General features: G+C 27.4%; 2 protein-coding genes across 4 annotated transcripts in view; one reads left to right on the top strand and one right to left on the bottom strand.

Annotated features, from left to right (window-relative positions):
- The window catches only part of LOC103574876 (suppressor of lurcher protein 1), a 331,756-nt gene that overhangs the window by 287,326 nt on the left and 28,602 nt on the right, over positions 1 to 15,828 (bottom strand). Inside the window, exon 1 of one of the 3 annotated variants that reach the window (XM_053738733.1) lies at positions 6,484 to 6,902. The exons of the other annotated variants lie outside the window; for them this stretch is intronic. Coding sequence (XP_053594708.1) covers positions 6,484 to 6,501 — 18 coding nt within the window. The 5' untranslated portion in view covers positions 6,502 to 6,902. Of the gene's footprint in view, positions 1 to 6,483; positions 6,903 to 15,828 lie in introns of those variants that run through there. 3 annotated transcript variants of the gene reach the window in all.
- Positions 7,041 to 15,828, top strand: part of LOC103574871 (Zona pellucida-like domain-containing protein-1) — a 70,178-nt gene continuing 61,390 nt past the window's right edge. The window contains exon 1 of the mRNA XM_053738736.1: positions 7,041 to 7,606. The gene's annotated coding sequence lies outside the window, so the exon portion shown is untranslated. The remainder of the gene's footprint in view (positions 7,607 to 15,828) is intronic.

The following is a 15,828-nucleotide window of genomic DNA, read 5'->3' as shown; positions in this document are numbered from 1 at the left end:
TTTCTCTCCGTGTGGTTTAGTTAAAGCATCAAGAATTGCTCGCTTCTCTAACATCATCCAACGCTTCTGAATTGAACTTTTGAAACAGGGATTGAAAATAGCTATATATTAATACCTGCCTTGATAATATGAGTTTTGAAAAGTGACGAATTTTGATAAACGTTATAACCACAAAAAACTGACAGGCAGCGCTCTGTCACAAGAAAATGTCTAAGGAACTTAGCACCCGAACGCAACGATCTAAATGGATCTAAATAGATCTATTAATATCAATTTAGATCATAAGTGTTTATTTTGTAAGATCTAAATTTTTTTTTCTGATATTTTTATATATTCATGTTTTATGTTTACACACTAGTTTTATTCAGTCAAAGACATCATACTGTCTCAGATAAGATAAGTTTATTATTATACTAATCTTTTAGATGTCCGATACGTTGACTTGTATCAATTTTGAATATTCAAATCATTAAAATATTTAATCTGTGTAATTTAAGATAATTATTTTTTTGATAAGACATTCTTAATACGTCATACATATTTGCACTTGAGCTTTGAGTTGTAAATTTCCATAGTCTCTGAACTATTTATATACTCTTTTATTAAAAATCAAGATGTTATTATTTCAAAAATAGTATATGATTAAATTTTGACATTTTTTTGCTAATAAAGTTTGTCCCCAGAAGTGCAGCTTATTCTACTGGTATACGTGAAATTGAAATGGAACAGTATGCAAACAAATGTATAGTTTAATGAAATATCGATTAACGTCGATGTTATTTGAATACGCATCACTTAACAGTAAGTAGTTTTGAATGAAAATGTTGCAAACAAAAGTTAAACCTACTCTCGATCCAAGCGCTTATTAGATATACTCTGCTTGTCATAGTAAATATTTGTGTAACTAAGAATTTTGAATTTCTATCTCAACTATCGTAACTAAAAATCTCAATACCGATAACATAAACTCAGGGTTAATCTCATTAAATTTTTGATCCCCGTTCGTTTCGAAAATTTTTTTGAGTTTATAGTAAAGATAGTCGATTAATAATTATAAATTTAAGAAACGTCATAATAAAATCTGTTGACTATTGGTTAATTTTCTGTAAGCTTAAATCTATTCAGAAACTAACATGTTCTGTCACAATTATATTACATAAGCTCCATATATATATAGAAACTTATCATCCTCAAGCCGTCGATTGCGTATAAGCTCACGTTGAAATTAATCACATTGCAATTAACGGGTGAGGAGTTTAACTGAAATCCACAGTAACTGAAATTCTAACGCAGAGAAACCACATAATCTACAGTACGCTGTTTTCAAAGACTTTAACGTAATTTAAAACCATTTATTGAATAATTACTTAGTCAACTCTTGACTGAATAATTTTCATGGGTTAAAGTACGAAATTTATTTTGATTAATTAAATTCAATGCATACGCACAAAATCAACTCAATATCTATTTACTAAAATTCACATTTAGAGGCAATGTTCTATTCGTGTTTTAAGTAAGAAAACAAAAATATTTGTTTTAAGCTATGGAATTAATAATAAAAACTTTGTTAAGTAAATAAATTCCATCTTATATATGATTAATTTTGAAAATAAAATTAAATTTGCATCATTGTGATCCAATTCGCATCGACATTCAAATCTTATTACATCAACTATCCCTAGAGACATGTCCAGTCATTCGATTCACCACGGGAAATCTAAAAATCTACCTCGGCTAGCCGATGTAATGAAATTTCTTATAATAAAATGACAGAGTAAATTCTTGTCAGCCTTAAAAAAGAAATGAATTTCTTTTTTGTTTCGGCGAAAAAGTAATGAGCTTATGAATAACAAAAAATAATATCAAACATAGATTTAAAAAATTTATATCTATAATGTGAAATGATTTTTTTTAACCTTCATAACCTTAAATCTTATGTTTAGTATATTGTAATCTATTTTTAATTAACAAAAATGTTAAATTAATTAAACGTCAAATTAAAAAAATTAAGATAGAAAGTGGTGAATTTTGGATTTGAATTTGTAGTGAAACTATAGATTTTAGAAAAAAATGTTTAAGACAAAAATGATAGGAAATAAAATTTCGGATGAAAAAGGTCTAATAGTTCATTAACGTACCTCTGATAATTTCAAAGTTATGGACAAAATAAATCATACATACATATTTTCAGAAAATATTTTTATACTTTGAATTGTTATTATGTCGAAATAATAAGATGTGCAAAAAAAAATTGTAAAAATATTTTTTGTAGATAATTTAATAAGCTATCAAAGTGTTCATATAAAGTTTTGTCATATTTGTACTAGTTTAGTTATAATTTTAATTTTTTAAACAATAACTTGAAAAAATTGAATGAACGTCCAGCAAAGCAGTCAAGGATAAATATATATATATATGAGTATAAAAGAGGATTTTGTTAACGCAAGAGTGATAATGGACTTGAAGATTGTTTCCTTTTATTCACTTTAAAATAATAATTTCTATCGTTAAATTCTATAAGTGACGAATAAGAGTCGTCGACTGGTGGATTTTATATAAAAGCAGTTGGAGATATGATAAAGGGGTGAAAAGAGGATAATGAAGAAGTTGAAGGATGTAAGATGAGAATGAGGATGGGGATGAAAATGAAGATGAAGATGACGAAAAAGAATAAGGAAATGGAAAGTTGAGAGTGAGCTAAATGGGAAATGCACAGTACTAAGCCACGAGACAGTAGACAGTACGTAAAGCAGCTATTCATTTTAATCCAAAAGTTCGAGCTGACTGAATAATAATAATAATAATAGTGATGATAATAATAAGACAAGGGCTTAGTGAAACTTTAAACTGACGTGTTTTACGAGTGCATTTGGATTTACTGTTAATGTTACTAAGATAGAACGAATAATAAAAAATACTCGGAACAAAAATGTTTTAGATCTAGACAATAAATTATGGATTATGCTCAGACCAATGTAAATTTTATTTTTACATTTTTAAGATCTATGTACAATTGTGGGAACTTATGTGAACTAAAATTAAAAATTTTCTACCAAAATAATCCATACGGGAATTCGTTTCTGATTCTGATCGGTTTCTATGGGAATAGATAAGAAAATGTATGGGATCCTGAATAGAAATTTATGAGAAAAATTTCTAAATCGATAACTCCCGATAAAAAACCAGATGGAAACTCAGGGGATACTTCAGGAATATATGAGAATTTGATTGATTACATTATAGAAATCTATGGGAGTTAATAAAAATTTGCATGCATTTCTACCATGGATTTTTGAGATACTGTGCAATAAATTTATGCAGGACTCTATTTATTAATTAATATGTTGAGTAATGATGTCCTACGTGTGATTGAAATCGACATTTTAAATTATATATCAATAATTAAAATGCATGAACTGATTTTTCTATTGTCTAAACGTACATTTTTTTATTTTTATTTTATCAGCATTTTAATTTATTATTTCGAAATTTTGAAAATTTTAAGATATTTGCTACCTTTATCGTCTTTAAAGATTTCGATACAAATAAATAATTTAGCCCTGAAAATAAATATAAATGAGTCATTATGTAAATTTACTATAAATAGAGCATTTCAAAATTTTCTCAAAATATCAATATCTAATATTTGATAAAAAAATAAAAAAAAAAATCAACTGCTGAATTCGTTTATTGTATTGAATACCATTAAAGATCTTTAAGCAGGATAATCTACTGTTGTTTCTCATATATATGTATACATAGTCATAGAAATTTTTTGCAAATTCCACAATTTAGAGATGAAAGTCATATATTTTTATATAGTCAAAAATTTTACTTGCTTTATTTTTATATTAAAAAAAAAACTAAAAAAAAAAATAATAATAATTTATTGCAAATGAAGACATCATTGCTCATCCAATTAATTTTTTTCACTCAAGGGTAAAAACTATAATAAAATAAAAATGAAAAATACTAGAGGTAAAAAGTACAGAAGGATAATGAGAGAAAAGAACAAAAAAAAATACAATTAACTTGAGGAAATTGATCCCACGTCCGATGTAATTAAGCAATGCCCTACAATACAAGAAATAAGTACGTAGATTTTATTTCTGTCATATATATATATATATATATATATATATATATATATATATATATATATAGTTTCTTTTTTTTAATCAATATAATACTGATAATAAATCGTATAATTTTTTTTATTCTATAGGACATCGGGAAAATGGATGTTAGTGTCATCTTTCATTCCCTTTAAGAATTGTTTTTTACTTTTATTATATATTTCTCTTGCGCTATCTTTTATACCATCTCTATTCCTTTTAAGCCACAGTGAAAAGCACGAGCATCCGGTATAGAGTAGTAACACCGCCCACTTGGCGATTCGCCATTTCAGACAACACTGCAAGCTTATATTTACAACGATGACAAAATATGGCAGTTTACCGATATATCTCTTTCAGACATCTGACCAACATAAGTGTAGTCACTTTAGTAAACTTACAAAATAAAAAAAAAAAAAAAACATATTTATAGAACTCAGTTTAAATTTCAACTCTATAATCTATTCTTACGCTGTAATAAATCGGAAGTGATTACGGATTTTATTTAAATACAAATTCACTCCGTGAAGTTCCGGAGTTTGATAAAAAATCAGTTCGCATACGGAGTAAATGGGAAATTTGTTTTTTCAGCGGAGTAATTTTGAGAACTGGATTTCATTTAAATTCGATATTTTAATATTAAAATAAACTCTCCTCCAAGTGAATTTCACACCAAGGGGAGTAAATAAATATACAGTCATCCACGACGCATTCATTCTGAATTTAATCCACGTTCACTCCGCAAATTTTTTACTGAATGTAAATTATAACGAGATACATTTTTTATTTTTAATTACTAATCATTTTCAATAGTTTTAATTATTAAAATTTTTTTAATGTACTTTAAGATGTAAACTGAATTGAATCGTTGAAAGAAATCATTAGCTAAGTGAAAAATAATTTTTATCCACTCGAGACAGATGTTAAATTGACGATTGAAAGCCGCAATTCGAACACGGAATAAATTAATACTTTTTTTTTACCCGCCTCAAAAAATTTTTTTAAAAAATTGAGTGCTATCATTGCACTAATTTAAACCAATAGTATACTGGTAAATACCCCCTCCTATTATTTGTTTCAAGTTCTACCGAACTAGTACATAACTCGTTTACTAAATACTTTGATATATTTTTAATAACCAATAAATTATTTAAATAATATCTATGCCCTTTATGCCTAGCAACAGATTCCACACTGTTAAATTAATGTAAGTTATTATTCACTAGAAAAAATTATAGTCACTTTATAATTGTAAAAATTAATAGAGTAAAAATAATTTTAAAATTTATATAATTGATAAGATAAATTTTGCAGGAATATTTGAATGAAAGCAATCAATATATAATTTTATCAATAGGAATTTAAAAGTCCTTCTGAACGAATACCAACACGGCATATTTATTTTTGATAGTTGAAAAAATATACATATGAATTAATTTACATGAATTGAAATATATGTACATTATTCGAATTATTAAAACTAAGTAAGTCATGTCGGTACTCGATTGAAAGGGCTTTTAATTTTTTACAAAATTAAATGATCAAAAGATTTTATTTTTTGAATTTTCCGATATTTGTCGATTATTAATTGTTTAAATTATAACAATTACTATAGTAAAATTTTTTCCGACAAAAAATTGAAAGTTTCTCAAACGAATACCAACATGACACTCTTATTTTTATTAATAATTAGCACATACATATATTTTTAAATGTATGAAATGAAATATATGTATATTGTACGAAATATTAAAAATAAGTAAATCTTGTTGGTATTTCTTTAAAAGGACATTAAATTTTCTATTAATTTACGTGCTTGATAGTAATACTTTTAAAAGTTTTTCTAAAAATTTTTAATCTGAATTATTACTTTAGGCAAATTTTTTATGATTAATAAATAATTATAATATTTATTACCTTCATTTAATTTCGATAATAACTTACTTGTCATCTAAAAATTATTTTTTTTTTTAAATTGTCAGTCATTTCATAAATAATTTTCTCAAATTTTTCAACATAATTTTTAATTCATTATTAATATCAATCCTTGTAATTAAATAGTATGTATTACGTATATTCAATTCCTTCCATTGGTTCATATTTGTTATTTAATTATTTTTCAATAAAAAAAATAAATCAACGTGTCGAGATTGTTTACAAGTGCGCCATTTTGAATAGATACCCCCCTCCCAAAACACGCGCGATAATTTGAAATATTATTTTTTAAATAAATTAAATAAGTAATTTTATATCAAATAAATCAATAAAATTATTATAATAAAAAATAAATTACGCAATAAATGTTTTTGTGAAAAAATATTAAAACAAAAAAAAAATTGCAATTAAAAAAATTTTGAAATTTACTCACTCTTCCCGCCATTTTCATTACTGCAGCGAGTGCTCGTCGATACCCAGCGCACAAATTAATAAATTATACATCTAAAAACTCACTAAAAAAAATAAACTAACGCACAAAACTAATCACTACATCACAACGATCACTTGAGAATATTAATTTCAGTAAAACTCACGCACTTAAATACTTCTTTTTTTCGTACTAAAATTCCGACAACCAACATGGCGTAAAATGACGCGAGAGTGAAGCCGGCACTGAATTTAATTTATTTCACAACTAACACTCACTAACACACACAATTTAATGACTTAAAATATTCCTCATTATAAAAATAATAATTAAAAACTAACATTAGATTTATAATAACGCGACGCAATAATTAAATGTATTATTTTCACGAGCTTATATGAGAACGACACAGAGACCCTCGATACAGCGGGAGACTGGCCCCGAGTACTTTGAACGAAGCTCTCGGCGCACGCGCACCCTAATTTTATTTCCACTGCGCAAGCCCTGCCGACTGTCGCTACGCTGTGCGAGCGTTGTGTATGCAGCCTTATTTTGCCGCTTTCCCAGTAATTCGGTCCCCGTTTAGCTCGTGAATAAATAAATAAAATTTATTGTTTTTTCGATTAAATAAATTATAACTCGTGTCTTTAAATATTCTTTACCACCCATAGATCATTTCGTGATAATAATTTAATCGGTAATCAAAATATAAATAGTAAAAAAAATAATTTAATTAATTCCCTGTATCTTCTCCATTGTCTAGCTACCGGTGTTCGTTGTCGTTCGTTATATAAATTTATAATTCGTGTAAATGACTTTTATTAATTATTATTTGTAAAAAACAGTGTTTAAAAATTATCAGTGGTCATTAGTGTATAGTTGTCAGTTTTTTTTATCAAGTGACGAGTATAAAAATATATTTTTTTTTTTTCATATTTTTTTATGCCGCCATTTTGAAAAAAAATTTATTCAAATTATTTTTTAAAATTCTAAATCGTGTTCCATAAGTGAGTAGTGTTTAGTATCAGTGAGTAGTGTTTAGTATCAGTGTGAGTTAGTATCAGTGTTGTGTTTGTGTGAACAATTGAACTCAAGTTTTGATCGATTCACCGCGAAGCCGAGGAATGTGAGTTTTTATTTGTTTGTAAAAATAATTATTTTTTGACTTTTTATACTTGAACAATCATTCATTACAATTATTCATTTGATTTATATATATATATATAAATTCATGATAAATAATAATATATATTTTTTGATGACCGTGAATATATGAGCGTAAATGTCGCGAACAATCGGCAGTTCTTAAAATTTTGGATTAATTAAATTAAATATACGTAGAATGAAAATGAATAAATGCATATTTCCATAATAGAAAAATTAGTACGCGAATTTTTTTTCAATTTTATTATTTTAATTGATTAATTAATTTGTCTAAAATTAATTAATTGTCATTAGTTTCAAATTATTTTATTTACAATTTTTTTTCAACAAATCATTTATAAAAAAAAAAAAAAAAAAAAGAACTAAAAATATGCACATGTAGAAGATTAAAAAAACTATAGGTGCAATTTTTCAATTTTTTTTGTTTTTATAATTTAACCTTTTTAAAAAAATTCAAAAGTTAGACGACGTCTAATAATTATTGGGCTTTTTTCAAAACGATAAATTATAAAAAAAAAAAATATATTATGAAAAATTGCACCTATAGATTTTTTTCATTTTCTACACGTGCATATTTTTATTTTTTTTTTTTTTTGTAATTGATTTGTTAAAAAAAATCCAAATATTGTTAATTGTCTACTAACTTCAGGATCATTATTATTTTCCAATTGAATTTGATAAATAAATTTTTAATCAGAATCAATACGAATTTATAATCATGGAAAATTGATTTCTAAGTGGTTCATTCTTAAGTTTAATAGACAAGCCGTCCTAGTATGACAATCAACTTATCAAATTTTTCAAACCGTGTAATCAATACATTAATAAAATGATTATCTATTGAAATAGAAATAATCCAGGAGCGAGCAGACAATCAGTAATTTTCGGATTTTTTTTTCAGCAAATCATTTACAAAAAAACAAAAACTAAAAAAATGCACATGTATAAAATTTAAAAAACTACAGTTGCAATTTTTTGGAATATTTTTTTCACAATTTATTGTTTAAAATAGAACTCAAAAATTATTGAATGTCGGCTAACTTCAGTATCATAAATAAAAATATAATTTCCATTTATGCTCATATCCGTCAAATCGAACACAGACTTTTATTTAATCAATTATGTTAATATAAAAAAACTGTGTGCAAAAGTTATGGATTTCAATTTCACCGTCGACTTGAACTATTTTAATTATTAAAATACGTAAGGCAAAATTTCCCACAACCATTTCATTCCAACATTCAGATTTTATGTTTTTACTTTTCACACAACATATATAATGAGTGACTGCTTTTATCAACTCTATTATTTAGATAGTAATTAAATTATAAAACCTATTATCCTAGTAATTAAATAGTGAAATATAATTCGTCTAGTTTAACGACGCTGTTCTAGTTTTCGAACGGATTAAATTATCGTACCATAAATGCATTTTTTTAATATTTAAAATAATATTTAATGAAGAAATTACTATCAATTATTCACAATCTCACATTTCGAGATTAAGACGAAATAATTTAGTGTTATAATTAATGACGTAGCTGCACTATCTCATAATTATGAATAAACAAGATATTATTAATGAGGTAACGAAAATTCGGGACGTTACTAAAAATTATAAGTATCAATTAACGCAGCTTTCACGACACTAATTAAAAAAAAAATAAATAAAAAAATAAATAAACTTTTTTGAGATAAAATTGGATCCAAAAGAAATGAATGAATTAAAAACAATTCACTGCGTTTACTTCATAAATTTTTTTTGAACAACAAATCAATTAAAAACACTATTTCTCAAGTATTTCTAATAAATAACTTGATATGAGCTTCTAAAATACCAGACAATTACAACTGAACCTGTACTTCCGTTATTTTTCAATCCATTCTTTTTATAACTTTTCATTCAATCTCTGCTTTCTTTTTACTCCCATTATTTTTTCGTTGCACTTTTATTATGACAGCAAAAGTATAGATAATAAAATCTATTTATTTATTTATATTTGTTGGTTTCAATAAGACATTTTTGGTGTTTCATTATGTCAGTGAGAATTGAGCAGACGGCGTGTGCGATAAAGTCGTCAACTTTTAAACAGATATAAGTTTAAACCGCTGTCATTTTCCTCGAGATAAACGTGTCGGAAAACCGAAAAGTGAAGTCAGTACTTTATATATTTAAATATATAAACTACATATATCGTCACAATATTGAGTCGATATTGGAGTGTCAATTTGCCACGGGCTTCTAGACCTGCCTCAATTGGAAATTGATGCCAAGAGACTGACATCAATCGTTTATTTCTAAATACATTTACTCGAGGGCTTATCTTGCTGTTATTTTTATCCTCATTTTTATTTTATTGAGTGTTATATTTATTGATTTATTGTCTCAACAATAACAATATTCTATCAATAATTCTTTTCAGGATTTAAGAAGTTTTTTCTTTACAAGATATTTTTGAAAATTCGCCTTTTTTGCTATGATCTACATAGATTTTATAATGCTAAATTTAGATCTCCATAGATCTAAACTATTCTGTCCCAGATAAATCTCATTGTGAGTGAGGTTTATTTATTAATTATTTTTTATTTTTCGAATTTTCTTACTTCAACATAAAATAAAACTTTCTTTAAGCTTGAAGAGCTTCGAAACAGCCGTAAGTTTTGAGGCTGGTCCACAGAGTAAACCGTTTTCTAGAATTCTAAATTTTATTGTTTTTCTCAACGACTTGAGATAGCGGTCTAAAACTTTCAGAAACTTTGTATTTTATTAGTACTTATAGCCTTCGCCAAAAGTATTAGGCACCTTGTAATTTACTGCGTTTTCCGTTTTTAAAATGTGAAGAAATAAAACTACTTTTGTTTTATAAACCCTTATATTTACATAAAACCGCTCAATTCTCCAATATTACTTACAATCATCTATTTGCCGTTAGAAAACATTCGACTTTTTTTAAGAAAATTTTCAAAATTTATTGGAGCGCTTCAATTTAATTCGAGTAGTCCATACAAAAATCTATATGATTATTTATTATGGAAAATGATGGAGTATAATATTTAGCTAAGCTTTCCTCGATCTTTTTATTTATTTTTTTTTTTTCATCTTCCTGTCTGCTATTCTTGTTCGACGTTAAAAGTCTTAGAAAAAAAAGATACGGCATTGTGTGCCACAGTAGGTGTGCCGTTAATAATTCAAGCTTAGGTACCACAGTACACTACATGACACCACTAGTACATAGTACCGCAAATGCATGAGGTCAAGATCACATTATAGTCATGGCAGAAATGAGAAGTGAATCCATTGGGGATTCATGGATGGAGAATAGTCCTGGTGCAGCGACAGTATATATGTACATATATATATATATATATATATATATATATAAAAATGCTTGTGATGAAATATATATGGCCGTACATATATAAGACATGTATTAAATTGAGAGATATGGATGATGAAAGGAGTATATAAGAAGCAGAGAAAGAGAGAGAGAGAGAGAAAATGTAGTAAAGATAGTGAGTATATTGCATCAGCAACAATGCACTCAACTGACGATGCACAGCTAGGCTAGCCCATTAATAACCTATCGACATCCAACCCTTGGCCTACGACCTCAATCGATTCTTCATAGACTTGTAGATAATAGATTAAATTATATATTTCAGTATTAAGTTACTCGTATATATATGTATATATTACACATGCATTTTTCTGGTACTTGTAAAAAATAGGTATTTTTTATGAATAATAGGCACAATTATTTTAAAAACAATAGCAGCACAATTACAATTATAGAAATAATGTCGTTTACAATCAAATATATATGTGACGATTTAATGTTAGGTTAAGACTAAATGGATCTTTTATCGCATTATTAAACAAAAAAATAAGACATTTGGGTTTCTACATATAGCAATGTTTGGATATATGAACAGATCCTTGGATGAAATTTCCGGAATAAATATTATTGGAAGCCTTATAAACAAAATATACGAAAATTACTTGAAAACAGGGCAAAAAACGATTTTTCACCATACCTGCACCGGAAGTTTAAATTCCTGCCTCAGTTAGAGGAAAAAAAGTGATTTTTATGTTATGAGAAAACAAATGATGAAAATTAGCACATGCGCCATCTTCTTGTAAACAGAGGCAACAGTTTAAATTTTCAAGCGCAGATCTGGTGAAAAATAGTATTCATGCCACAAAGTAAGGTAGAATGTTCCAATCCATGTTTGCCTTCGATTCAGGCAGTCAACCACCCTTATCTAAAATCGTCTTGTTTCGTCTCTTGCAACGTAATATACTAATCACAGTCCCGTTTTTCTGAATATTTTACGTTAGTCAACATTTAAAGTCTATTGAGATAAAATTGAGTATTGAAAACTAAATCTTCAAATTCTTTACAAAAAGGTATCTTAGAGTTTGTTTTTGAATTGAATAGCTATTGAGACATTTGAATTTAACAACGCAAAAAATCCACTTTCCACTACTTACGTTAATTAATTCGAAGGGTAAAAATAATTGAAAGAAAGTTACGGTCACAGTCCTTTTGAGCGACGTCTTGTCTTGTCGATGTTTAAAAATAATAATAAATATAATTAATATAATACTCTTAAAGAAACATCGTTGACATTTCCGCGAAGTTGAATTAGTTATAAAGTAATTAATAATAAACTGGCCGAGAACTTTAATTGTCTGTTGTAGTAAAATCTACATAGAAATAGCTAATGCACTGTAATTTACCTTTTTCGTCTGCTGTCTAGTTTAATTCTCATGAAATTGTGAACGTATTCATGGAATGGTTAATATTCTTGATGGATTCGCTGAAAACTTTAACTTCACATCCTAAATGAATTAACGCAATTATAATTTTGCTAGAATACCGATTTCTTTTCAAAATTACTTATAGTTCTTTTGAATTACCTGTTTAACAAAATTTCTTAAATAAATTTTCTCAAATACCACAGATTCCTCTTGTTACTTTAATTTAAAATACTTTAATACATCAATTTTTATTGTAACACAACAGTTTTCTTACAATTATAAACCATTTCTAAGCGCAACAATCAACTTGCTATTATTACAGAAATATTGTAATCACAAAAAATCTGCTGCTCGATTTCAAAACACAATAATGGACAAATTTTTAGTATTTTTAGTTTCAATGTCTTGTGAGCATGATTTGATTAATATTTCAAAAATTTTATTGTTGTCAGTTACTGTATTTTTGAAATTGGGCGGCCGAAATGTTTCGTTATCCATTTATCAGAGTCATGTGAGACAAGTTTGCATTGTGGGTAAGTATGCGCAAAACCAATCATTTTGAACTTAAATGCATGGATTTGTGGACACTTGCCCTACAAAACTAAGGCAGAAATTTGTTACCATAAGTGATCTTATCTTATGGTTCCAAAAAAATTACTTCCGTGCATCACTACTAAAATACTCTCAATTGTAGTGAACGGAAAGTGATAATAGCAAAGTATACGATTAAATTAATTCCATTTCCGAAATGAACTTCAATATATTAAATCGTAAAAAAAGTAAATAAAGTTCTGACAAGAAGTTCTAGAATCAAGAGAGTATACAGTACAATGAGAAAGTGTGGTCATGGGAAAAGCGGTTGTATTTGCAGCACCAAGAGACCGATTTGTCAATTGATAACGGGTGATCCATTAAGCTAAGCAAGATACATGCTAGCATTGTGGGTTATTTTCCTTTTCTTCTTCTTTTTCCTGTTTCTTATTCACTCTTCTGGCCTCACTCTCATACACCTTTTTTCCGTACTCTTTATTTTGTATCCTTCACTCTTAATTCTTTATATTACTTTGAATTTTATTACCACTTCAATATCCAATGAATCAATCAGTATGCATTAGTACTTTATATCCTCAATTTATTTTGTTTGCAAACTGTAAATTAATTTAAAATTAATTGAGTACAGCTTTTATAACTGTAGAATTATATATATCAGGGCTTCACTTTAATTTATTTATTACAAACAAATTTTTTCCAGCAAAATAAATACGTAGTAACTTTTAGTTACAAAACTCCTCCATTGTATCCGTACATTTACAACCAGTATTACAACGACTAAATTTGCATATAGCTACTATTGTAATAACTTATTCTATGCTTGTATTACTAACGAAAATCGACTAGTATTGATACTACTACAACTTGTTCAAGCAAGTGGTAGTTGGTTCGAACTTTCAGTGCTATAATTTCTGCGCTCGATAAGTACTTCATAATATATAGGAAATGGTAAGCAAAACGGGACCACTAAGAAAATAATCAATTTTTGTGCATTTGAATACAATGGATCTTTTTTTTGCGTCCATTTGAAGTAATTGAACCAAATTTCCAGTAGCCATAAAAAAAATTTCCCCGTGCGGGTCAAACTCACCACCCCGAAAAAAATAAAAAAATCTTTTTTCATTTAGTATATATATTGCCCAACTCTCTCTATGTATAAAAGCTTTTCAGAAAAAATCAATCGATAGTTTTTCGAAAGATTTCAAAATCCGGAGTATGAAAAAAATTGTCATTGCAAAATGAGTAAATAATGTAATACAAATATTTGAATTCAACATATAATTATTCTAGCTTCTAATAAAAAACTCAACTTTTTACGTCTGACTCTGGAAGTACCCACTGAGACGAAACATAGTGTCTGACTACTTGATTTTGCATCTACTTACCCATAATTAAATTTGAAAAAAAGATCTTCATGTAGGAACAATTAAATTTACATTTGTTATCATAATAATAATATCGGAAGTCTGACCCAAGACTATATCTACTATTATTACTAAAGATCAATTATTGTTGGGCCACTTCATAGCATATCTACTTACGCTTCACTAACTACGCCCTACCATATCTGCTTACTTGACCCAATTGTTTGTTAAGCTACTTGAATATGTAATAAAAGGGAGTTCATATATTAAGAAATGTTAAAAAGTTATTCAATTATGAGAAAACTTTTGTGAATCATTGAATTATTCACAAATTGTTATTTCTATAAGATTGTAAGATACCAGGGAGAATAGTGACAGTGGTATGGATGATGGTGTTAAACTTTATTTAAAATAAACGTAAAGTTTATTTGAAAATGCAGTAACATGCATTGCATTATAAATATGTTTTACTCAATCGGTATTCACAATACTTTTACCCGTTACTCAGGTCAACAGACGACCTTTCTGTTCTCACCCTCTTCCCTCTTTTTCACCCTCGACACTCGGATGCCTTGGGCGTGGATACCCCTCCCCCCCCCTCCGCTTAAGTTCACAATGTCAAGTAAAAAATGTATGAAAAAAAAACTACACAATTTCAGTGCATACTTTCATCCCCAACTCCTTTCCCTGAAGGGAGTCCTGGCTACGACTCTGTCCCAAGAAAGTCATTCCCGATGAAAAAGGCTATAGGTGAAGATTATATTCTAAATTATATATAATTTCATATAATAGTATATCTGAATGTATATATTTTATTATTTTTATCTTTAACAATCAAAAATTTACATTCACAAGAATTTCGTATAGAATTCATGCATTCCTCTTTTTATTCTAATCCATCAAAAGAACTGGCATCTGTATATTTTGTCAAAGAATATTGAATTATTATTGTTATATACATATTAATCAATAATACTTTGAATATATTTTTCAATTTCACGTGGTAAAAAATTTTTAATTCTTCATTCCGTCACTTCAAATTCTGGGGTTTGGAAAAAACATCTCTACGTCTGAAAAAAATATAAAAAAGGGATTCCATTTTATTTACAAATATATCAATTAAATTTTTTTTTAACAATATTAATAAACTTTTTTCCGTATTGGAGTATTCTGAAAAAAATATTAGGTCTGACGAACAATGGCCAGATCTTAACACATATGAAGTAATTTAAACAATAATCACGAAAAAAATTTAGCATACATTTCATCTGACCAGATTTTGTCATATGATGTCAGATCTATTCTTCTTTTCACGGGATTAACTCTAAAGAATGAATATATGACAAAAGCCATCTACTCTGTATTTACTTTGAAAGTTATGGGCAGTTTATTATCAATACTCTGTAAATATTTCGAAAATTTTGATAAATTTTTGCCATTCGTTATTATCAAAATTATAGTTTATCGCTTTCACGAAAGGTAATCCACTAAAAAATGGCATTCTAG

This window comes from Microplitis demolitor, chromosome 4 (genome assembly GCF_026212275.2).
Source record: "Microplitis demolitor isolate Queensland-Clemson2020A chromosome 4, iyMicDemo2.1a, whole genome shotgun sequence".
Taxonomy (NCBI): Eukaryota; Metazoa; Arthropoda; class Insecta; order Hymenoptera; family Braconidae; genus Microplitis; species Microplitis demolitor.
The sequence above is the reverse complement of the archived record's forward strand: the minus strand, read 5'-3'. Positions and strand labels throughout refer to the sequence as shown.